Genomic DNA, 24,855 nt, shown 5'->3' with positions numbered 1-24,855 from the left:
TCCGAGAGTTGTTGGACGATTTGGATGTTTAGGCCTTGTTTATATCCAAAAATTTTTAGCCAAAAACGTCACATCAAATGTTTGGACAAATACATGGGACATTAAATGTGGGAAAAAAATCAATTGCACAGTTTACATGTAAATTGCGAGACGAATCTTTTGAGCCTAATTACACCATGATTTGACAATGTGATGCTATAATAAACATTTGCTAATGACGGATTAATTAGGCTTAATAAATTCATCTCGCAGTTTACAGGTGGAATCTGTAATTTGTTTTATTATTAGTCTACGTTTAATACTTCAAATGTATGTCCGTATACTTCAAAAACTTTACACCCAAAGAACTAAACACACCCTCATTTCCATAGTCCGATCAACACATGACCACAGCCGGACAATCTGACATTGCACCAGATAAGTTAGTATGTGTTTAGTTCACATTAAAATTGAAAGTTTAATTGAAATTGAAACGATGTGATGAAAAAGTTGAAAATTTATGTATGTAGAAAAGTTTTGATGTGATGAAAAAGTTAGAAGTTTGAAGAAAAAGTTAGGAACTAAGCCAGACCTAATCACTCGAACAATCTAGCTAGTGCAACTTCCTATGCTTTAGCGAAACTTTTTACGCTACAAAAGCCCAAGGTTTTCTCATTGTAATTTCCTAGGCTTTAGCAAATGTTTACTATAGAACCATATTATCAAATTATGGAGTAACTAGGCTTAAAAAGATTCGTCTTGCAAATTAGTCGCAATTTGTGCAATTAGTTATTTTTTAGCCCATATTTAATATTTCATGTAAGTGTTCAAATGTTCGATGTGATATGATATAAAATTTTTGTGTGGGAACTAAACAAGGCCAAAGTCTCTTGTGTTTGTTTTAAATTATTACTCACAGTGATGTGTCCCCGTGCAGGGTTTGTAAGCATCGACTGCGGATTGACAAACGTTACTGACTACGATGACAGCATTACAAATTTGACGTACGTTTCTGACCGAGGATTTGTCGAGGGCGGCAAGACCATATTATGGCACAGTACATGAATGATGCAACGAACGATCAAGAAAAAACCTTAAGAAGCTTCCCCGATGGCCCGCGGAATTGTTATACGTTACCTTCCAGCCCTGGTAAGAAGTATCTTATCAGAACCACCTTCACTTACGGAAACTACGATGGGCTCAACTCGTCAAAGAACGGGTCATTGTTTCTGTTTGGACTCCACATCGGCGTCAATTTCTGGACGACGGTGAACTTGACAAACTGGAATACACCAGACACGGTCTGGAAAGAGGTGATCACAGTTGCTCCGGACAAGTCCATATCTGTCTGTCTGATAAACTTGGGATCAGGAACTCCCTTCATATCTACATTGGATCTGAGGCCCTTGCAAGATACAATGTATCCCTTCGTGAATGCTTCAACGTCCGTCAGCTATTTTTCTAGGCTAAGATTTGGATCGGTTGATGAATACATCACAAGGTGAGATCGAAAACTGCAGTTTCGAATCAGCTGATCAGGCATGCTGCTAGAATACATACCGTCAGACATCCAAACAAAACAAATTCTGTTAATTGCAGGACGTTACTAGCTCCGCATCTGTTTTACTTGACATTTTCGACTTTTCAGAGTCTTAGAGATGCAGTTTGAGAATTATTAAGATATAATAACAAAAATATAGTATCATGAATAAATTTCCCAACGACAAATTTAGGAATACATTTTTTTATCACACATCCATATAGTTTCAAACATATTAGCAACCAAACTTTAGAAATTTTAGGACATCAACTATAAGAACAGATTCATACCCCTATATATCTCGTTATAGTTGAATACCTTCTGTCAATATTTAACCTTTAGGATAAGATTTGATCAAACTAACTTTAACTATTAATGCTTTCACTTGCTCAAAAAAAAAAAAAACTATCAATGCTTTCTCAAATGATTAGCCAAAAAATAATATGAGTAGATTTGAGTTGAAGAGTTTTATCATATATAATATCATAAACATATTAGATTCTATATACTTATTCCTACAAAGTTTGACATAATTCTATCCCGAATATCGAATATTTATGGTTAGAATCAGTACATTCTTAAGCCTTAAAGCCTAGCAAAAACAACGGCAATGACAATATTGAAGCCTGATATATTTACGTTGGCATAATCTTTTCTTCCTTTTGTCCCCTGTCATGGTCAGATTCCCAACGGATCAGTATGATCGCTTCTGGGAGAGCTGGGCCTCTTACAACAACTCCTTTCCATGGGTTAATAATATGAGTAGCAACGGCAAGGTAACACTTCCCAACATTGACACCTTTGGGCTTCCTCCAGCCATCCTGGGAAACGCTTCAACCATAGACGGAAACTACTCTTGGCTCAGCATCACCGTTCGTGCCAGTAGCTCTCTCGGAACAGACCTAGAGCTTCTTCCAGTCTTTCACTTTGTTGAACTCGGCAATTATAGTTCAAAGAGAATTTTTGACATCTACAATGTTGATGAACCGAAACCGCTGTTCACCAACTTCAGGCCTCCAGATTTCCTAAGCTCCATGTTCAACAACTGGTTCTTGCACAAAGGCAGGCGGGCAACTTTTCAGCTTCGGAAGACCGCAGACTCACAGCTACCACCTCTTATTAACGCATGAGGTGCACTCCCGTGTCCAGGTGGAGAACTTCACCACTGCTTCAAGTGATGGTACGTCAATTGGCTTCACTATTACTCATTCCAATTTGTAAGGAACCTGTTGCATAACATACAGTAAACACATCAATGCTAATGTAGATTATCCTGAGACCAAGCTGACTGAAGCATATATTGACACCTATTCTGTGTTGTTTGTACCATTTGCTTAGTTGACTCCATGAAAACAATCAAAGAGAAGTACATGGTAATCAAAAACTGGAACGGGGATCCATGCTCACCAAGAGAGTACATCTGGAATGGTTTGACTTGCACCTACCCTAATGGTGGCCAGAACCCAAGGATTATTGAAATGTAAGAGCAAAACATTTTGGTTTTGAAAAAAAAAATGATGGTGGATATTATTACTATGTTAAAACAAGTTGCTATGCAGAAATCTATCTGGCAGCGGTCTGCAAGGAGAGTTAGAGATATTATTCATGAAAATGTCATCACTGAAGAAATTGTAAGTGCTATCTACCATTCACAAACTAAATGAAATTGGGTGGACATCGATGCAATCCTAAACATCTAAAAACATGCAGGGATTTATCACACAACAACCTGACAGGCACCATTCCGGACTATCAAGTAAATTCCCTCACAGTTATGTAAGTCTCTACAGCAATTGATGGGATCTTTAGTGCCTAATATAAAATTTACATGAATGAATGATTTGAAGTGCTGTTTTTTCAGTGACTTGTCTAATAACCAGCTCAATGGATCCATCCCTGATTCTATTCTTCAAAGATACAAAGCCGGTTTGCTTGAGCTAAGGTTTGGCTTCTCCTTGAACATGGCCCCTTATCAATAGAAGAAAAGATGATAAAAAAAACTGCTCAAAAGGCAAAATCAACTAAAGGTTAACCATCACATGGAAATACGACATCTGCACATAGAAAGCAAACCTTCTGAATCCGAAACTACTTGAGGGGAAGATGTGAAAATATTAATAACTGCATATGCTTTAGAACATTTAGTTTTTTAGATTACAATTGTAATATAAGGAGGTTGGTCATGTTAGAAAAAAGTAGGTGTCCATTGTAATAATTTTAAAGATATTTCTAACCTATCTCTGTGTTTTTACTCTTGTGTTTCTTTGGCTGATTTAGTTCATGTTTATCTGTTGTGTAAATGAATCACTAGACTAGAAGGCAATCCCATATGCACCAAAGTCAGAGCTAGCTACTGTGGAAATAAGAAGAACACACGCACACGTATTTTGCTCATCAGTGTGTTAGTTCCTGTGACATCTCTCCTAGTGGTGCTGTTCATATTCTGGAGGTTATGCTGGAAAGGTAAAAGAAAGTGCTTTTTGGTTAAGTCCTGTTTAACCAATGCAATAAGTGTAAAACAATAGACAACAGTTCCAAACATTTACTTCCATGAAAAATGCATCTTCTGGAATTTGCAGGGAAGTCAAGAAAATCAGAAGAAGATGATTATGATATGTATGAAGAGGAGACTCCCCTACATATCGACATCAGACGGTTCACATATGCAGAGCTGAAGCTCATAACTAACAATTTCCAATCAATCATTGGAAAAGGAGGTTTTGGTACTGTTTATCATGGCATACTGGAAAATAATGATGAAGTAGCTGTTAAGGTGCTTGTGGAGACATCCATAGCAGAGTCAAAAGACTTTCTCCCTGAGGTATGCAACAGAACTAATTAGGACAAAGCGCTGTTTAGTTCAATCCGAAGTAGATTGAAGGACATCTAAAGCAATTTCCATAGTCTATATCTATACTCATTTAAAATGAGGTAGTGGTGGTGGCCATGAATTTGCCACCCCACCAACTCCCATTGTAAATTTTGCAAATTACTCCTTGAACTTCTTAATATTAAGAAACAACCAAATCTTAATGGGTACCGACATATAAAATCAAATCAAGGTGAATATTCCCCATAGAAAAAAGATGTATAACACATTTTAAGGAAAATATATTTTTATTTATTTTAGGAAATATTATAAAATAATTTCTTTTATATGTCGCAACGCACAGGCATTTAGCTAGTATTTAAGAAAGAAATGCAACTGACCTCAACTCTACATTGACTGAAATGGTATCTCCTGCTGCAGGTGCAAACCTTGTCAAAAGTTCATCACAAGAATCTTGTCGCTTTGGTAGGGTATTGCCAAAACAAGAAGTGCCTTGCACTTGTTTATGATTTCATGCCTAGAGGAAATCTTCAACAGCTTTTAAGAGGAGGTTTTACCTTTTTCCTCTTTACATTTTTTTTAAATTTCTATCTGTAAAAGCATAACTGACTTAAGTAGTTAATAATACAGGTTGGAATTCCATGCTGTTATGATCACTGACTCCTATTTTAATTTTTTTACAGTATCCAGCTGTACATCTGACTCAACAAACTGAATCATTCAAACCTAAAATCAGTTCAAACAGAAAAGAAATCGGCTAATCCAAGGTTTAGATTGGGGAACAACTCATAGGCATCAACAGTTTTCACTAATTATTGGGAATAGTGTACTTTAAAAATTCTCATTAGTAAAAATACAGTAAACATGTCTAGCTCATAACCCTTTAATTAGGAATAACAAGCTAAAGGTGATTCGGCACTAGGGAGAAGAGAGAAACACTGGGATAAAACTAGTTAGCGTTCGATGTCCATTGTCAGAGTGTCAACTTGAACCTCATGTCATATGCAACCGGTTAATCACTGCTAATTCTTGAACCTGTATGGTCGTAAATATAGAGAATAAATAAACAAGATTTTTCTATCGTAGCATGTAAGAGGACATATCTATTATATTATTAAAACAAATTTGAAAGCAAGTACTACAGTAGCTATGGAGGCTAGAAATTCCCACATTAATCGGAGAAAAAAAAAGAAAAAGAGAGTCCACGTAGGAATACAATTTAGAAATAACTGAAATTAGAAAATAAACATAATCAATATTGGAAAAAGAGTGCATATAAGAACCCAATACGAGATTAATTAAAATTTGTAATAAAAAATAAAATAAATTCTGAAATTAGAAAAAGAAAAAAGAAGTTCAAGTAGGAATACAATTTTGAAATAAAAGAAGAAATATCGAAGCAACAATTAATCCATCTAGAATACAACATGAGTTAAATTAAAATTCGGAATAAAAAATAAAATAAATTCCAAAATTAGAACAAGAGAGTTCAAGTAGAAATACAATTTAAAAATAACCGAAATTCGGAATTAAAAATAAGGAATACTGGAATAACAGTCCATATAAAATCCAATAGGAGATTAATTAAAATTTAGAATGAAAACTAAAATAAATTCAGATCTTATAAAAAGGAAAAAAAAGAGAGTTTCAGAAGAAATACAATTTATAAATAAATAAAATTCGGAATTAAAATAAGCAATATTGGAAAAACAGAACCCAATACAATATTAATTAAAATTTAAAATAAAAGAATAATTACTAAAATTATAAAAATAAAAAAGAGAGTTAAAGTAGGAATACAATTTTGAAATAACTAAATTTCTAAATAAAAATGATTATTGGAAGACAGTACAGATAGAATACAATACGATGCTAACTAAAATTCGGAATAAAAAATAGAATAAATTACGAAAATTAGAATAATCAAAATAAGAGTTCGAGTTTGAATAAAATTTATAAATAGCAAAAAATTTTATGAAAAATATTGAATTTTGAAAGAACAGTGTCCATCACTCCATCTAGAACACAATTGTAGCAAATGGCAATAAAGAGGGAAGGAGCAACAAGCCCGTAAGAAATATGATGGTGGTGGTTGATGGGACATCTAAAACTATAAACGAAACCCCAAAGATGGTCAGATTCGATTTTAGAATCCCAATAGCGATTAAGAGGAGGGACAACGGGAAGGCTGTTGAGCAGCATAGTCAAGGCAGTGGGCGTGAATTCTAAAAAGTAAAAAAATGAACCTCAACAATATTATTTTTTATTTTTGAAATCCCAATGACAATGAAAAGGGGAGGCAACGGGTGGGCCGAAGAGAGTACATTGGTGGCGTTTGACGAGAGTTCTAAAAATTATAAAAACAAAACCCGAGGAGACAATAAATTTTAGAAACTAAAAAGTCCAATTTTAAAAGGTTTTAAGGAGGATGAATTGAATCCGTGTAGATCGGGCAAGCAAATAAAAGGGGTGACAAAGGAGTAAAGGTAGCAACAGGTGTGACTTTTAAAAATATAAAAGTAGAAACCCGAGGATGATAAGGTTCGATCTTTGATAGTCCTAAGACAACGAGATGGCTATTTAACAAATTTTAAGTAGAATCATGTGTAAAAATAGACATTTTTGCGGGTGCTAGAGGACCACCCACCTAGTTTTGATATTTCGACAAAATTATGCACGGCAGGCATGTGAGTATAGAATGTAAAGGTATGGTTAACACAATTATAGGTACCAACCAATACTATATATGGACAATGGACTAATAAAAAGGGCAAATGTAATCATTGCATTCATAAAGCTACATTTTCTCCAAGTTATAGTTATCAGAAATTCTAAACATTATTCAAAGGTACTTAGCTCAATGCCAGTGAGGAATAAAACAAGAACAAGAGTTACATACATATTCAAATGTACATTTGTAGATGATCAATTTTCCCTCAGTAGATTGGTATTCTTGTTAATTGAAATTTATAAAATGTGCTCTATCAAGGAGAAGACAAGCTAATGCTGTTTTAAAATTCAGTGTCTGCTTATAATTATATAGCATAAAAATATTGAATTGCAGTTTTAGTACACCAACTGTTCAATGATTCTTTTTCAATATATACTCGCCCGTTCATAATTTCATTTTTTTCCAAATGAAATAAAGTGGTATTTGCACTACCATGCACATATCAAATGGATTTCTATAATGTCATTAATGTAGCACACTTTGATGCAGGATATGACAGTTTGAATTGGGAAGAGCGACTTCACATTGCACTTGACTCTGCACAAGGTCTATATTTTGAAATACACATGAACTTTCTTTTATAGTGCATATGTTTGTGTGTGTATTGTGTTTAAACCATGAGCTTCAACAAACTGTAGGTCTGGAATACCTTCATGAATCATGCACCCCATCAATAGTTCACAGAGATGTGAAGACACCCAACATCCTTCTGGACAAGAATCTGGTGGCCAAGATATCTGATTTTGGGCTTTCACGGGCTTTTAATGCTGCTCACACGCATATATCTACTGTTGCTGCTGGCACTCTTGGTTACCTTGACCCTGAGTACCATGCCACTTTCCAGCTTACTGTTACGACAGACGTTTACAGTTTCGGAATCGTCCTCTTGGAGATTGTGACTGGTCAACCCCCGGTATTCATGGACCCTCAAACCATCCACCTGCCAAATTGGGTGCGACAAAAGATTGCTAATGGGAGCGTTCACGATGTTGTGGACAAGAAGCTGTTGGATCAGTATGATGCCACGCACCTGCAGACTGTGATAGACCTCGCCATGAACTGCCTCGAAAACGCATCGATTGACAGGCCAAGCATGACCGAGGTTGTTTCCGTGCTTAAGGTGTGCTTGCCGATTTCAAGCGAGAGACAATCGGCAACTTCAACCCCTCGAAAGAAGAACGTCATGGATGCAGAGATTCCAAGACAGTTCCAGTTGATGATTTCTGGAGCTTCAACAACAAGCTACGAGGGCAGCTCCTTTCAGTCTGGATATACCGGTGGGGTATCAGAAATAAGCCACATTTCTGGGCGGTGAAAGGAAATTGCTATTTGTTACATATGCTGGGAGATGGTTTGATCATTTGCTTGCTCCATGTCGTTGTGACTTGAAAGTGGATGTGTGTATATTGGATTTAAACATTTTCGTGAAGCCATTTGGGGACTTGAGAGTGGATGTGTGTAGATTGGATTTAAACATTTTTGTGAAGCTATTTGGGATACTAGACCAATATAAGTCCAGGAGTGGCGCCTTCAGTAGCAAAGTAATCTTAAGAGTAACTTGTATGTCTTGTTTTCTTTTTCAAATAAAAAGGGGAAACACTCGTGCGTTTCTATATAGATCCCCTATACTTCACAATAGAAAACACAGTCAAATTAAGTTTGCTGCTAAAATCAAGTCTGTACTTCATTAACACATGCCATTACCCTGTATTTTGTCATGAAATATATTTAAGATCTGCTTCCTGTTCCCAAATCCTTCAGCCCTCTAGTTGGATAGTTGGTTGCTTGGCTACTCTATCTATCCACAAACAAACTAGACTCGACCAACAGTACAAACCTCGCACAACAACGGCAATAGCGATCGATTTGAACGAGCGGATGAATGCGGCAAGTGCCCGACGGCACGAGGGTAATACGCACCTTAGGCCGACGCGCAGGCAGGAGCCGCCGCCCATCCCCGTCCCCGCATCCGCCGCCCGGTGCGGCCACCGCCACAGGCCCCGTCCCTGCCTCGGCCGCCCGGTGCGGCACCGCCACCTCCGCCGGGCGCCGGATTTCCCACAGGAGAAGGCCCCAATCCCCCATGGCCGCCGCGGAAACTTCGCTGCCGTGTGCCGTGTGCCGTGTGCCGAAACGTAAAATAGTCCAAGAAAGAGGGGCTGAAACGCAAAAGAGCACAAGAAAGGGCGGCGTGGCCCGTGGGCCTCTGCCGGCGGGTGCAGAAGGCGAGCCCACCAATTACACCGGAGGCCCATCAAGCAACTCATGGGCCGCCAAAACTGCCAAAGCACGTTGGTTAGGCTAGCCCGTCAGCCCAATAAGTCAAAGGAGCGGACCGGCCTAATATCAGTCGAAAGGGGAAACCAAGACCCAAACTACTTCTGTACAAAATGATTATCAAACCCCAAATTTCCCTTTCAGTTTTATTTAAAAAAGGTCCTGAACTCAAACTACTTATGTTCAAAATTATTATAATTCTCTGACATAAATGTCTATTCCACGTTCAACCATTTTAGAAATTTGTAGATCACATCGTGCTACAGACTTACAGAGTAGCATGGCACCGGTGACCGGGTGTATATTTGGATGCATTTTTCTTATAAAGTTGACATTTTCCTGTGAAGTTGACATTTTCTCATAAGGTTGACGGTGAACTTGACATTGTCTTATCAAGTTGACTAGTGAATTTGTAAATGCAGTATTCAACGAGATAGTTTAGACCCACGATAATTGGATATTTCGACCGAAGTCATGTCAAACTAGAAAAATCAGCAACAATGATTTTGCAGCAGTAACAGGTCAAGGAGCTAACTAATCCCAGCGACATGTTCAGGCAAATTGAACTCTTCTCGTCGATGCATAGACATGTAAATTATGTATGCACATTGCACAATTGCGCATAGTTAACGATTAATAACCAAAGCCATGTCAAATTGAAGAAATGATTCAGTTTGCATATATATACGCTGTCTTTGCTGGACAACAAAATACTCATCCGCAGTAACACTTCGTACAATGCTGCCTTTGTCAGGGTTGTTCTGAAACTTGCAACAGTAAGATCATGGCTATTGTTTACTTTTATCTGACGAATACTGGAGCACTACGATGGCTATTAGCCTTCCAACTGTTTTTGGCTGCCTCAATGATTCAGGTCCATGCCCAGCCTCCCGCTGGTAAGCTCATGTCGCAGCTTCAGCAGTTCTATTTTGGTTACATCCTTTGCTTTCTTGTCCTGTTACATTCTTTCCATAGTGAACGGTTGTTTGTTGAAATGCTAGCAAGCTATTTGTTCCAAACAAACTAAGTTAGATATTGAGAAACTATATTATATATCTCAAAATAATTTCTTAAAAGAATTCCACGTGAAAATTTTTAGAATGTGGTAGCTGAGTGCCCTGTTTGATTCAGCTTAGGATTATTATAATCTGGATTATAGGAGTAAGCTGAAACAAACATATAGCTTATTAATATAGATTATTACAATCTATAAGCCAGATTACTATAATCTGGTAATCCACTTTAAAGGTGCTTCTTTTTTAGATTATTGGGTGGCTAACAACTACTCCATCCGTTTCACAATGTAAGACTTGCTAGCATTGCCCACATACATATAGATGTTAATGAATCTAACAATATACATATGTCTAGATTCATTAACATATAAATAAATTTGGGTGATGCTAGAATGTAAGAAACGGAGGGAGTAACAAACAACTAATAATTCAGAGAAACAAACAACTAACAGCTTATTCTATGTTGACTTATTGTAATCCAGCTTATAGTAATCTGGCTCAGTAATCTAGATTACAATAACCTTAAACTGAAACAAACAGGGCCTTAACCCACCAAGTTAATATTGACATCTAAAACTACTATGAATTCAAGTATGTGTTTTTAATATAAATTTAGTGCGTTTTTCTTTAAGCCTACTAGAAGAGTAGGCTTTAAACTTACTAAGAGAGTATGGTCTTTTTCAATGATATTATCATGTATAGTTATTTTTGTGCGCATGCGTAAACCTCTTTTATTAATTGCAAAAAGATCTTGTGCTAATTTCATTATGGTTGATCGTTGGGGAGCGATTTTCACCTAGGAAATGGAAAGGTGAACCCTGCGCCTCACAATAGTGAGGCTTCTCTCCTCTAGTGTTATGCTCGTGTAACTCTAATCGATTGGAGCTCCTCTAGTATCATGCTCGTGAAAGTCTAATCCATTGGTTGAGCTCCAGGGATGATTAACCAAAGAAGACCCAAAAAACCCGTTTTAATTTCTGATCACTTTAACTATTTAAAATGGTTCGCTTTACTTAATAGTATTTCAAATCTTTGTTTCTCTTTATAGGGGTCGTATTTTAAGCTGAAAATTTTTGGAGCCATAGATAACACTATTATAGTTCCAAAATATTTTCAATTTCTTCAAGACTATTTACTTGAAATTAAAACCTTGATGTATAAATCAATACAAGACCATAACGGCAGACCACGATGACGAATAAGGGCCCGTTGACCAGTCGGCTGGGCCGAACGGCTCGCAAGCCCATCGTCTTGCGCAAACCCGCTGAAAACAGTAGTCAAATGACGTGGCGAGATCGTATTGGGCACTGGCCTCCTAAATCGCTGAGAAGCCGGCTAATCTAGCACCGCACCTTTAAGATATCTTATATTAGTGATTCTAGCCTATATAAACAGTGATAAAAGAAATAGTAAAAATGTTGAGAAGTAAATTATAATGCATCTATCAGTACTACTGAATTTCAATGCAAAATACTCCCTCTATCCTAAAATATACTAGAAGCATAATAAATCTTGACAGACTGTCTGATCCAACCAAAACTCATATTTTGATATGGAGGGAGTATATCTTAGAGAGAGAGAGATCATTTAAGGTGAACCATTTTTAATAGATTAGGGTGTAAAATGAGCTGATTTTTTTAAGGAGATTCAGCGATGCGGTGAAATAATTCAGGGGAGTAAAATGTTGCATTCCAGAAATCCTGACACCACCACTCCACTAGCTCCCGGGAAGAAAACCCCTTGCAGCCTCGCATCGCAGGCTGCACAGCGGCATGCAGAGAACTACAGTGATCCATGCCATAGCTATTTATAGCTGTTGTATCAAGTTTAGATGCATGAGATCAATTACTACAGTGATTTCAATAAAAATAAGCAAACAGTACTGTTCACTGTTCCTACCATTTCTGTACCAATGGTAAAACACTGTAGCTCTCCTCACGTTTTACTGTTCGCCTATGGTATTTACCCCCTAGTGGCATAGGATGCGAACCCCTGCACAGCTTTCTTTCTCACAGTTACTAGTAAAAACTTCAGTAGGAACACCAGATTTGAATCTAAAAAACTTCCATCCAATTATCACAAAAACAACGGAAGCAGCAAGCGGAGCCCTCTTAATGTTTTTATATGCAGGGTTTTTAAGCATCGACTGCGGATATACAGATAGTGCTGGCTATGTCGACAAGAACACAACGTTGACATATGTTTCTGACAAAGGATATGTCGAGGGCGGCAAGAACTTCAGTATTTTGGCACAGTACATGAAAGATGCTACAAATAAGCAAGAAGAAACCTTGAGGAGCTTCCCTGATGGCCAACGTAACTGTTATACATTACCAACCAACCGTAGCAAGAAGTATCTCATCAGAGCCACCTTCACTTACGGGAACTACGATGGCCTCAACTCATCAGAGAGTGGTTCACCGTTTCTCTTTGGACTCCATATCGGCATCAACTTCTGGACAATGGTGAACCTGACAAAATTGCCTTCATCTGACACAGTCTGGAAAGAGCTGATCATGGTCACTCCAGACGATTCCATATCTGTTTGTCTGATAAACAATGGATCGGGAATTCCCTTCATATCGACATTGGACTTGAGGCCCTTGCAAGATACAATGTACCCTTTTGTGAATGTTTCCGTGGCCGTCAGCTATTTTTCTCGGCTAAGATTTGGACAAGTCAATTATGTCATCACTAGGTGAGATAATATCAGCATGTTGAAATCTGTTGCAGCCCTAGATTGGCATCACCAGGAACAGTATGACCTATATATATGCCATGTAATTTAACCGTGGAATATTGTTTCTGCTTTCTTGTCATTCATGCATGCAGATATCCAGAGGATGTTTACGACCGGTTTTGGGAGGGAGCGTTCCACACCAGATCCTATCCCTGGATTGACCTTAGCACAACACAAGAAGTGAAAAGGCTCCCAGGCGACGAAAAGTTCATGGTGCCGAATACCATCCTCCAGAAAGCTTCAACCATAGACAGCAAATACAGTTGGCTCAACATCACAGTGAGGGGCGCCGACAACCTGCTTGGCTCTGGGGATCTGGAGCTGCTACCAATCTTTCACTTTGCTGAGATAGCCAGCACGACCAGGTTGTTCGATATCTACAGCGACGGCGAGGAGCTGTTCACCAGCTTCTCACCATCCCCCTTCCAGGTGGACAGCATGTACCAAAATGGCCGGTTCTTGCGCAGGGTGAACTCAACTTTCACCTTGCGCAAGCAGCCCACATCACAGCTCCCACCACCGCTCATCAACGCGTTCGAGGTGTATTCACTTGTCCGGATAGCTACTGCTTCTGATGATGGTATGATCAGCAATATATTGCAAGAGCACATTACACATTCATCATGTATGCAGCAGGTTCATAGGATCTGTGTAGCAGCATCTCAGCATTAGTCCACAATATAATTCATGAGCTTTATACAAACTAGAAGAATGAATTCGTATTAAGTTAAAGGCAGCATTAACATATCAAAAATTACTTCGCAGCTTCGTAATTTACTGTCTCCATCTTATTTATAGTAAACATATAAGATTGCAGTGTAAACAAATATATCATCTCCTTATTCCTTTATGCTCTTCATGTTTTTTTTTTCAATCCCATGTGCTCAAATATAATTGAAAGCGACTGTACCACACCAGCAGATAAGGCGAGGAAGAATACAGCAACATTGCTCATTGCAGTGATAGTTCCTGTTGTAGCTATCATACTTATGTTAATTCTATGGATGCTCTGCTGTAAAGGTGAACAAAACAGTGGGTTAAATTCAGATATTTTCGTGTATACACTATACAGTAGAGCAAAGTGGATTGAGCCATTTGTGAATTGTGACTTAGCAGGAAAATCAAAAGAACATGATGATTATGATATATATGAAGAGGATACTCCCCTGCATACCGACACCAGAAGATTCACATATACAGAGTTGAAGACTATAACTAACAACTTCCAGTCTATCATTGGAAAAGGAGGATTTGGTATGGTTTATCATGGCATATTGGACAATGGAGAGGAAGTGGCAGTCAAGGTGCTTCGGGAGACATCTATAACACTATCAAAGGACTTCCTCCCTGAGGTGAACTATCAAACTACTTAAGTCGGATCATTTCCCTCTAGAATGTAAAGATGTTATGTGCAGTCTTGAATAAAAATCAAGATGCTAGATGCCTGTGATATCTAGAAGTCATAGTTCCACACATCTTTTGGATGTACACTATTTTTATTGCTTCCAATGAAAGCCTGTTTGTATGACATCTGCTGCTATTTCAGGTGCAAATATTGTCAAAAGTTCAACACAAGAATCTCGTCACGTTTTTAGGATATTGCCACAACAAGAAATGCCTTGCCCTTGTGTACGATTTCATGGCTAGAGGAAACCTACAAGAAGTTTTAAGAGGAGGTTTGCATTAATTACAATAAATTTAATGTTGCTCACCCTAAATGACTCAAAATTCTAAAGATAGTACTTATACGCAAGGAGTAAACGCCTTGATCTCTGCAACCTATGGCGACGCAACAGCGACACCATAGTGATGCCTTAACAACCATGTATATTGCCCATACATGTAGCATGCCCAATATTACTAATGAGTGTCAATTTGTTGCACTTTGAAACAGGACAAGAATACAGTTTGAGCTGGGAAGAGCGACTTCACATTGCACTTGATGCAGCACAAGGTCCACTTCAATCTTGTACCTCTTTTAAAAACTAAACAGAGTAGATGTTCACAAACATATGAACTTTGATGAGCTGCAGGACTGGAGTATCTGCATGAATCATGCACCCCGCCAATAGTTCACAGAGATGTGAAAACTGCAAACATTCTCCTGGATAAGAATCTTGTGGCCATGATATCTGACTTTGGTCTTTCACGATCTTACACTCCAGCGCACACACACATATCAACTGTTGCTGCCGGTACTGTTGGCTACCTTGACCCTGAGTGAGTTATCCTTCACTGACCGATATTAGTTCAATACACTTCTTCTCTAGTTCGAGTCAAGTGAGAAATGCAGATTAAAGAGAAGCATATTTTGTGCTGTTCTTACATCTCATTCTCAGGTACCATGCTACTTTCCACCTCACTGTGAAAGCAGATGTCTACAGCTTCGGCATTGTCCTCTTGGAGATCATTACTGGCCAACCTTCAGTGTTAGTGGACTCAGAACCAGTGCACCTACCAAACTGGGTGCGCCAAAAGATTGCTGAAGGGAGCATTCATGATGCTGTAGACAGTAGACTAAGGCATCAGTATGATGCCACTTCCGTACAGAGCGTCATAGACCTTGCCATGAGCTGTGTGGAAAACACATCCATTGATAGGCCGAGCATGACCGACATTGTTATCAAGCTCAAAGAATGCCTACCGGCAGGTACAGGTGAAATGCAGCTGGTGTCTAGGTCCTATAAACAGAAGGAAGCCATGGACGCTGACATAGCGAGGCAATTCCAGCTGCCGATTTCTGGAGTTTCAGTAGAAAGCATTGAGGGCAACTCAAGTGGGACCACAGAATTAAGATATCCTTCGGGAAGGTGAGATGAAATGATTGATAAGTTACTATTGCATATGCTTGGAGAAGGTTTGATGATTTGGATAATAATGGGATCGCTTTTGGGCAGTTGGCACGCATATGTTGACTTCCTTTGTCATTTGTTTTTCTCGTTTACTAGCTCAACCTTGGAATAAGTTGGTGTCCTGAATTGGCAGTATACACCTAAGTTGTAATAAGTTCCAAACAATCATAAAACGATGTTGTGTCTTCTGGTTTTCTCTAATTTTTCTGCAAAGTTTGTGGAATTAAATATTTGTTCTTCTGTTGTGCGATTTCCATTCTATCACGAAATTCAAGTTATCATCACAAAACAATATTGAAATGGGAAACCATGTGGCAATAATAACAAGGAAAACAAACAGGATGAAGATGGCTGTGCTACACAAAGAGATGAGTAACCAGTGCAATGGAAGGATGGTTAAGAAGGCATACCTAGCCTACCACTTCTGTCGTCGTCCCAGCAGCAGTCAAGCAGCTGCCCCGCCGGTCACTGCTCCGTTTTTCCGTCGTCTCCACCGCCAGCCGCGGGCGCTTCCTCCGCCCATGGCCTGGAATCCCCACCTCAGGGCTCGGGCTGTAGGAGACTCGGGGAGCTAGCTGAAGGAGCAAACGGATCGGCCGTCGTGCACGCCGCCGCCGCCGCATGTTCCCGTCCCCGCCTCCGCCTCGGCCACCCGTTGCGGCCGCCGCCACACGCCGCCGGCTCCCCTCCCCTCCTCCCCGAGGCCCCCCGGTCGGTGCCACAGCGCCACGCCATGGGCCGGGCCTTCGCCGATTCAGCTGAGGACGAACAAGACGATGCGAATAGGCCCACGAGTGACTCCGCAGGCCCATGACGCGATTACATGGGCCGATACTGCGAAACCACTCAGCCCAATATCCAAAGGCAGTTGGCCCGGCAGAGAGGAGAGGAGCGCAGCGATCAGTGTTGTTGGCCCAATTTCCTTTTACCTTGGGCTTTCCGGTCTTTTCCTTTCCCCTGTGGAGCTCGTTCAAAACAGCCAAAAAGTAGTAATTTACTGAACTAGACATCTCTTTTCTTTCCAACTTCAAGTTTTCAGGAGAAAAAAAAAGAACAATTGTAAAATTACAAGAGCGGTGTGTAGTAGAAGCACCGGTTTGGCACAAATCCGGTTTCAGTCGAGCTGGAGAGTGAAGAGCACCAGGAATTGACAATTTGACAGTAGAGTTTCTTTTTACGGGCATTGATTAGTTTTGTTGGATAATGGAAAAGTACATACAATATGAAGTTGACTTTTGCTTAACAAAATGTTTACCATGAACAGTAGCGGGATAATTTGACTGATGTCATGTCAAACTAGCAAAATCAACATCAGTGACACAACAGCAGCAAGTAGAGGACTTCACAGAAGTTTAACTATTCCGAGTTTTCATCGATGCGTCACCGGAAAGGCATAGTCGCAGACATATGCACAAGTGTGTATACTTAATAATTAGTAACCAACATATGCACAATTATGTATACTTAATGATCAGTAACCAACATATGCACAAGTGTGTACAAATGGTTACTACAAAGCCAAGTCAAGAAAAGGAATCAGTTCATTGTATGATGCATTTCCTGGAGCACAAAAGGCGCCATCCGAAATACCCTCATCTACAACAAAAATCGAAAGTGCTACTTTTATCAGAGTATTTTTGAAACTTGCCAGACTAAGATCAAGGCTATTGTCTACTGTTGCTTGATGAGTACAGAAGCGCGATGGCTCTTGACCTTCCAAATATTTTTAGCCACCTCGATGATTCAGGTTCATGCCCCGACTCCACCTGGTAAGTTTGCGGCACAGCTTCAGCGATCCCTTTTTTGATCTTTGTTTCTTTGGTTGAATTCTTTCTTCATGACAATAGAAAAACTACACATGGTGTATAGATGGTTTTATAACTAGTTCTTCCCCGTGGATGCCATGGTAAATTCATGCTTCAAACACCTTTTTCGTTCGGAGAGCGTGGGTTGTAGATTGTTCAGATGCACCAACAGTCCAGCACCATACAATAATAATTTCCATGAAGAATGGGACTTTGATCTTCACTTTCATCTCAACTCATGTTATAAGTTCCCTAGAAGAAGAAAAAACTCATGCTTAAGTTGTTACCTTACCCATAAATCAAGTCGTCGGATTCAGATCATCGGATGGATGAATTGGTCCTCTCACGAGCATTTCTGTCTGTATATGCAGGGTTCACAAACATTGACTGTGGCTTCGTAGACGGCGAGAGTTACACGGACAGCACAACAAATTTAACATACGTACCTGATCATGAATTCGTTGAAGGCGGCACACACCATGTAGTTGTGCCAAAGCTAATTAGTGGATCCACCGATGAGCAAGAGAAAACCTTGAGAAGCTTCCCTGATGGCCAACGCAACTGTTACACAATACCGTCCACTAGTGGTAAGAAGTATCTCATCAGAGCCACCTTCACTTACGGAAACTACGATGGACTCAGGTCGTCAGAGAATGGTTCCTTATTTCTGTTTGGACTCCACGTCGGCGTCAACTTCTGGACAACGGTGAACTTGACAAAACAGAACTCATCAGACACTATCTGGAAAGAGGTGCTCACGGTTGCTCCTGACGAGTTCATATCTGTTTGCCTGCTAAACTTTGGATCGGGAACCCCTTTCATTTCTGCATTGGAGTTGCGGCAATTGGATGATCCAATGTACCCATTCCTGAATCTTTCTGTGTCTGTAAGGTACTTTACTCGACAAAGATTTGGGGCAGTCGATGATTTCATCACAAGGTGAGATGAAGATTCTCTTTTTTTTTTGGTTTCTTTTATTACACCATATTGCAACCGTAGGTGCCCTGTATCAATTGCTTCTCCATTTATGTTGCCGTGGTGATCCAGATATCCAACTGATCTCTTTGATCGTTTCTGGGAAGCAGCCCAACGCTACTCCCCCCCCTGGCTCAACCTGACCACCAACCAAACAGTGAACAAGCTCCCAGGAAATGACAGCTTCCAGGTGCCAACACTCATCCTCCAGAAGGCATCCACCATCAACAGCAGTTTCTCATGGCTCAACATCAGCGTGAGGGCCGGTGATAACCTGAATGGCCAGAGCCTGGAACTTCTCCCGATCTTCCACTTTGCTGAGATAGAAAAGAACAGCCCAAACCGGACGTTCCAAATCTACAGTGATGGCGACCAGCTGCACCAGGCCTTCTCACCATCCTACTTGCAGGTGGACAGCATGTACCCGAGGGACCGGTACCTACATGAGTCAGGTACAACTTTCACCCTGCGCAAGACAAACAGCTCGGAGCTCCCACCGCTCATCAATGCCTTTGAGGTCTACTCGCTTGTTCGGATGGAAAACCTCACCACTGACACCATCGATGGTAAACCTGCGTTATGGTTTTCAGCACTACAATTAAAATAGAGTATTTGTATTCCACTATAGTATCATTTATGACATTATGCTATTAGTAGTATTCAGGTGTGTACAGATGGGCCATATATTCATAGTCTGTGTCCTAAAAAATGGAATATGTGGAAATGAAAAATTCAGGTTTTATTCTTCACCCTTGTTTTTTTTTCCACATGATCTCCAACAACACCCCCCCCCCCCCAAAAAAAAAAAAACATAAATAAATAAATCAATGAAATCAGCAATTGGGCGTGCTTGTGCAGCAACCTGCTGGCCCAATTTAATTCCATAGAGCTATTCGTAGCATATTGCACAGCCCTGTTCCTGCCCCCATACCCCTTTGGACCGAACTTGAGTATTGAATTTCGGCCCAACGCAAGCTGGGACTTTCAGCTAGTACATGCTCACCCAAAATAGGTGGGATTGTGGGGATTAGGAGGAAGATGCTCTCCTCTCACTCTCAGTAACATATTGACATGTGGAACCTGGCAAGAAAGAGCCTTTTTATGATTGATCTGTGATACAATGACATGTTCTGTCATCGTCACACAAAAGAACCATTGACACATGCAAAAAATCGAACAGTCAGTCCGGATTTGAAAGTTAAGTTTTTCCCTGAAACAGTTAGGATTGGAAAATTATTTTTTCCCTTAAAAAAAAAATCTTCACTATGGAGTACTGATGTGCGCCTATTCTCCATCTATTCTGTTTGTTGTTATGCAGTCAGTTCCATCAAACAAGTAAAGACGCAGTACAATGTGCAACGAAGAAGTTGGAATGGAGATCCATGTTCTCCAAAAGAGTATACCTGGGAAGGTGTGAAATGCAACTACTATGATGGCAAACAGAATCCCAGGATCATCCTAGTGTAAGAATATCAGTAAGCAAAGTCTTGTAATTCATGTTTCCAAATGCAGCAGTTCAACACCATTGAAATTTGGATAGCTTGTATTGGATAACCTGCAGTTCAAAAATGTTAAAGAAGACATATAGCGATTTACCTAATTGCTGGAGACAGCATCCAAAAAGTTATTCTCCATTCGTTTGGATTTTTAATGAAGAAGGCACATGCATGTACAATTTAAAACATGAAGTGACATTTGCAGTCTTGAAAATATAAAAGTTTTTTTTTACTAACAGGAACTGAGATGATTTTGCAGGAATTTATCTGCAAGCAGACTGAGTGGTTGGATAAATCCATCGTTCAGAAACATGTCGCTGGAAATATTGTAAGTGCAATTCAAATTTTAAAATCACAAACAAACTTAATTTGCAAAACATGGTGAAATTGCTATTTATACAAAAATACAGGGATCTATCACACAACAACTTGTCGGGCACTATTCCATATAATCAAGTAAACTCACTGAAATCTCTGTAAGTATGTGCTTATTAGAAGTTTAGAACAATGCTAAACCTGAGCCTATAGATCAATTATTTCAAAATTTGTGTTCTCATCTGTAGAAATCTATCATATAATCAGCTCAGTGGATCGATCCCTGACTATCTTTTCGAAAGATATAAAGCTGGTTTGCTTGAACTAAGGTTTGGTTGCTGTTCTCACATTGTGTTAAACTACTATATTTGGCAGATTTCACTTTATCTTATAAATTGATTATTTCTGTCATTAGATTAGAAGGCAATCCCATGTGCTCAAATATAAGTGAAAGCTACTGTGCCACGCAAGCAGATAAGGCAAAGAAGAATACAGCGACATTGCTCATTGCAGTGATAGTTCCTGTTGTAGCTATTATACTTGTGTTAATTCTATGGATGCTCTGCTGTAAAGGTGAAACAAAACAGTGAGTTAAATCCAGATGATTGTGTGTATACTGTAGAGAAAAGCAGATTGAATCTTTTGCAACTTTGCAGGAAAATCAAAAGAACATGATGATTATGATATGTATGAAGAGGAAACTTCCCTGCATACCAACACCAGAAGATTCACATATACAGAGTTGAGGACTATAACGAACAACTTCCAGTCTATCATTGGAAAAGGAGGATTTGGTACAGTTTATCATGGCATATTGGGGAACGGAGAGGAAATCGCAGTCAAGGTGCTTCGGGAGACATCTAGAGCCCTATCAAAGGACTTCCTCCCTGAGGTGAACTACCAAACTACTTAAGTCAGAACACTCCCCCCAGAATGTAAAGATGTTATTTGTGGTCTTGAATAAAAATCAAGCTACTAGATGCTAGTTATATCTAGAAGTCATAGTTCCACACATTATTTGGATGTACACTATTTTTATTGCTTCCAATGAAAGCCTGTTTGTATGACATCTGCTGCTGTTTCAGGTGCAAACATTGTCAAAAGTTCATCACAAGAATCTCGTCACATTTTTAGGATATTGCCAAAACAAGAAATGCCTTGCCCTTGTGTACGATTTCATGTCTAGAGGAAACTTACAAGAAGTTTTAAGAAGAGGTTTGCATTCAGTACACTAAAATTAATGTTGTTCACCCTAAATGACTCAAAATTCTAAAGATAGTACATATACTATATTACCTGTATATGTAGCATGCCCAATGGTACTTATGAGTGTCAATTTGTTGCACTTTGAAACAGGACAAGACTACAGTTTGAGCTGGGAAGAGCGACTTCACATTGCACTTGATGCAGCACAAGGTCCACTTCAATCTTGTACCCTCTTTTAGAAACTAAACAGCATAGAAGTTGACAAGCGTATGAATCTTGATGGACTGCAGGACTGGAGTATCTACATGAATCATGCACCCCAGCAATAGTTCACAGAGATGTAAAAACTGCAAACATCCTTCTCGATGAGAATCTTGTGGCCATGATATCTGACTTTGGTCTTTCACGATCTTACACTCCCTCACACACACACATATCAACTATTGCTGCCGGTACTGTTGGCTACCTTGACCCAGAGTGAGTTATCCTTAACTGACTGATATTAGATCAATACGCTTCTTCTCTGGTTCAAGTCAAGTGAGTAATGCAGATTAAAAAGAAGCTGACTTTAATACTGCTCTTACATTTCAGGTACCATGCTACTTTCCAACTCACTGTGAAAGCAGATGTCTACAGCTTTGGCATTGTCCTTCTGGAGATCATTACCGGCCAACCTTCGGTATTAGTGGACCCAGAACCAGTGCATCTACCAAACTGGGTACGCCAAAAGATTGCTAGAGGAAGCATTCATGATGCTGTGGACAGTAGACTGATGCATCAGTATGATGCCACTTCTGTACAGAGTGTCATAGACCTTGCCATGAACTGTGTGGGAAATGTGTCCATTGATAGGCCAAGCATGACTGACATTGTTATCAAGCTCAAAGAGTGCTTACTGGGAGGTACAGGTGAAAAGCAACTGGTGTCTGGATCCTATAAACAGAAGGGCGCCATGGACGCTGACATTGCAAAGCAGTTCCAGCTGCTGATTTCTGGAGTTCCAACAGTAAGTAACGAGTGTATATCAAGTGGGATCACAGAATTAAGTTATTATTCAGGAAGGTGAGAGGAAATGCTTGATACGTTATTGTTGCATCTGCTTGGGCTTGGACAGAAAACGATGATCTGCATATAAGTGGCATCACTTTGGGGCAGTTTTCATGCATATATCGACTTCCTTAATTACTTCGCCATTTTTTTTCTTGTTTTACTAGGTCAACCGTGGAACAAGTTGGTGCCTGAATGGCTGAATTGGCACTCTACTCCTCCTAAGTTGTAATAAGTTCCAAACCATCTAAAACGATGCCGTCTTTTGGTTTCCTCTAATTTATCTGAATTAAAATCTTGTTCTTCTCTATTGCTAGTTCTTGCTGTGGTAGGGCTCGGGGAGCTAGCGGCGAAGCAAGCGGATCCCCGAACGAAAGGCAGCGCCGCGGCATCCACTGGGTTTGTGGAGTGGTCGCCGGCGAAGCGGCTTCCTCCGCCGTCCGCACGGGAGGGAGATTGGGGGCCTGGGAGAGTGAGAACAAGGGCGACCGGGTGATGCATGGGCCCATGCAGCGAGTGGTACGGGCTGGCATGGCCGCACGGGCACTCGGCCCAACACCTAGGCCCCGTTTAGTTCCCAAAAAGTTTTTCCTGAAAACATCCCATCGAATATTTGGACACATGCATGGAATATTAAATGTAGATTAAAAGAAAAACTAATTGTACAGTTAGGGGGAAAATCACGAGACGAACCTTTTAAGCATAATTAGTCCATGATTAGCCATAAGTGCTACAGTAACCCACATGTGCTAATGACGGATTAATTAGGCTCAAAAGATTCATCTCGCGGTTTCCAGGCGAGATATGAAATTAATTTTTTCATTCGTGTCCGAAAACCCCTTCCGACATCCGGTCAAACGTCCGATGTGACACCCAAAAATTTTCATTTCGCGAACTAAACAGGCCCCTAATCTACCGTCTAGATTCGTTGTACTATGATATAATAATCACATTTTAGTAAAAAGATGGTTTTTTTTTTCAACGGATGGAGTATAGGAATATTAACAAGAAAATGAACAATATGTCACACTATACGTTTCAATGAAATTCTAATTTAGTAGTATGCATGGGATACAATATCACTCAATATATTATCTTCCGAATGAAATACCACTTTGGAGAGTTTTAACCATTTTATAACCAAAATGCTTCTGGACATGGATAAACAGAGGGAGAGGGGAGCGCCGAGTGAGCGATGCTGGAGGCCTCGTCGGGAGGCGGCAATGGCGGGGACAACGGGGGAAGGAGGATAGAGCAGAGAGTTTGTGGGTGGGGCGGCGGAAGGGGAGATAGGGGGAGGAGAGGACAGGGCTGCGAGCGGGCAAGCAAGTGGCGACAGGGACGACATGACGAAGGGAGGAGGAGGCGATGATGAGGATGAGACCGCTGCCGCCGCCGTCTCACGGCTAGGCCTCCAGCGCCGCCTGCCCAACGCTCCATAGCCAAAGACAGTTTTGGCATTGTCCTTCTGGAGATCATTACCGGCCAACCTTCAGTGTTAGTGGACCCAGAACCAGTGCACCTACCAAACTGGGTGCGCCAAAAGATTGCTGAAGGGAGCATTCGTGATGCTGTAGACAGTAGACTAAGGCATCAATATGATGCCACTACAGAGTGTCATAGACCTTGCCATGAGCTGTGTGGAAAACACATTCATTGATAGGCCGAGCATGACCGACATTGTTATCAAGCTCAAAGAATGCCTACCGGCAGGTACAGGTGAAAAGCAACTGGTGTCTAGGTCCTATAAACAGAAGGACACCATGAACTCTGACATGGCGAGGGAATTCCAGCTGCTAATTTCTGGAGTTTCAATAGAAAGCAATGAGGGTACCTCAAATGGGACCACAGAATTAAGCTATCCTTTCGGAAGGTGAGTGCAAATGCTTGATAAATCATAAGTTATTGCTGGATATGCTTGGAGAAGGTTTGATGATTTGCATAATAATGGCATCGCTTTTGGGCAGTTTGGCATGCTTATGTCGATTTCCTTTGCTATTTGTTTTTCTCGTGGCTCAACCTTGGAACAAGTTGGTGTCCCTATAC

General features: G+C 40.1%; 2 protein-coding genes, 2 long non-coding RNA genes and 1 pseudogene across 4 annotated transcripts; 3 read left to right on the top strand and 2 right to left on the bottom strand.

Annotated features, from left to right (window-relative positions):
• Positions 1-900: 900 nt before the first annotated feature.
• Positions 901-8,476, top strand: LOC127755211 (probable LRR receptor-like serine/threonine-protein kinase At1g51810; annotated as a pseudogene).
• A 4,011-nt stretch (positions 8,477-12,487) lies between these two features.
• Positions 12,488-16,365, top strand: LOC127755121 (probable LRR receptor-like serine/threonine-protein kinase At1g51820). The gene is made up of 7 exons (XM_052280794.1): positions 12,488-13,071; positions 13,206-13,762; positions 14,134-14,465; positions 14,660-14,789; positions 15,008-15,067; positions 15,147-15,333; positions 15,453-16,365. Exons 1-7 carry the CDS (start codon positions 12,488-12,490, stop codon positions 15,925-15,927), a joined length of 2,325 nt encoding a protein of 774 aa, XP_052136754.1. The 3' UTR covers positions 15,928-16,365.
• A 1,008-nt stretch (positions 16,366-17,373) lies between these two features.
• Positions 17,374-18,332, bottom strand: LOC127776417 (uncharacterized). Its single transcript, XR_008018155.1, has 2 exons — positions 18,217-18,332; positions 17,374-18,129 (listed from the first exon to the last, which is right to left on the bottom strand). It is a non-coding gene; the product is annotated as an uncharacterized LOC127776417 (long non-coding RNA).
• Positions 17,650-23,077, top strand: LOC127776402 (probable LRR receptor-like serine/threonine-protein kinase At1g51810). The gene is made up of 13 exons (XM_052302759.1): positions 17,650-17,734; positions 18,142-18,709; positions 18,818-19,311; positions 20,064-20,208; positions 20,501-20,569; positions 20,652-20,717; positions 20,805-20,885; positions 20,972-21,129; positions 21,213-21,448; positions 21,642-21,771; positions 21,913-21,972; positions 22,053-22,239; positions 22,354-23,077. The coding sequence occupies exons 1-13, from the start codon at positions 17,650-17,652 to the stop codon at positions 22,826-22,828; spliced, it is 2,754 nt and encodes a 917-aa protein (XP_052158719.1). The 3' UTR covers positions 22,829-23,077.
• Positions 19,198-22,481, bottom strand: LOC127776411 (uncharacterized). The gene is made up of 3 exons (XR_008018154.1): positions 21,853-22,481; positions 20,149-20,300; positions 19,198-19,317 (listed from the first exon to the last, which is right to left on the bottom strand). It is a non-coding gene; the product is annotated as an uncharacterized LOC127776411 (long non-coding RNA).
• Positions 23,078-24,855: the final 1,778 nt, after the last annotated feature.

Source organism: Oryza glaberrima, chromosome 1, assembly GCF_000147395.1.
Source record: "Oryza glaberrima chromosome 1, OglaRS2, whole genome shotgun sequence".
Taxonomy (NCBI): Eukaryota; Viridiplantae; Streptophyta; class Magnoliopsida; order Poales; family Poaceae; genus Oryza; species Oryza glaberrima.
Note: the sequence above shows the minus strand (reverse complement) of the source record. Positions and strands in the feature narration are given on the sequence as shown.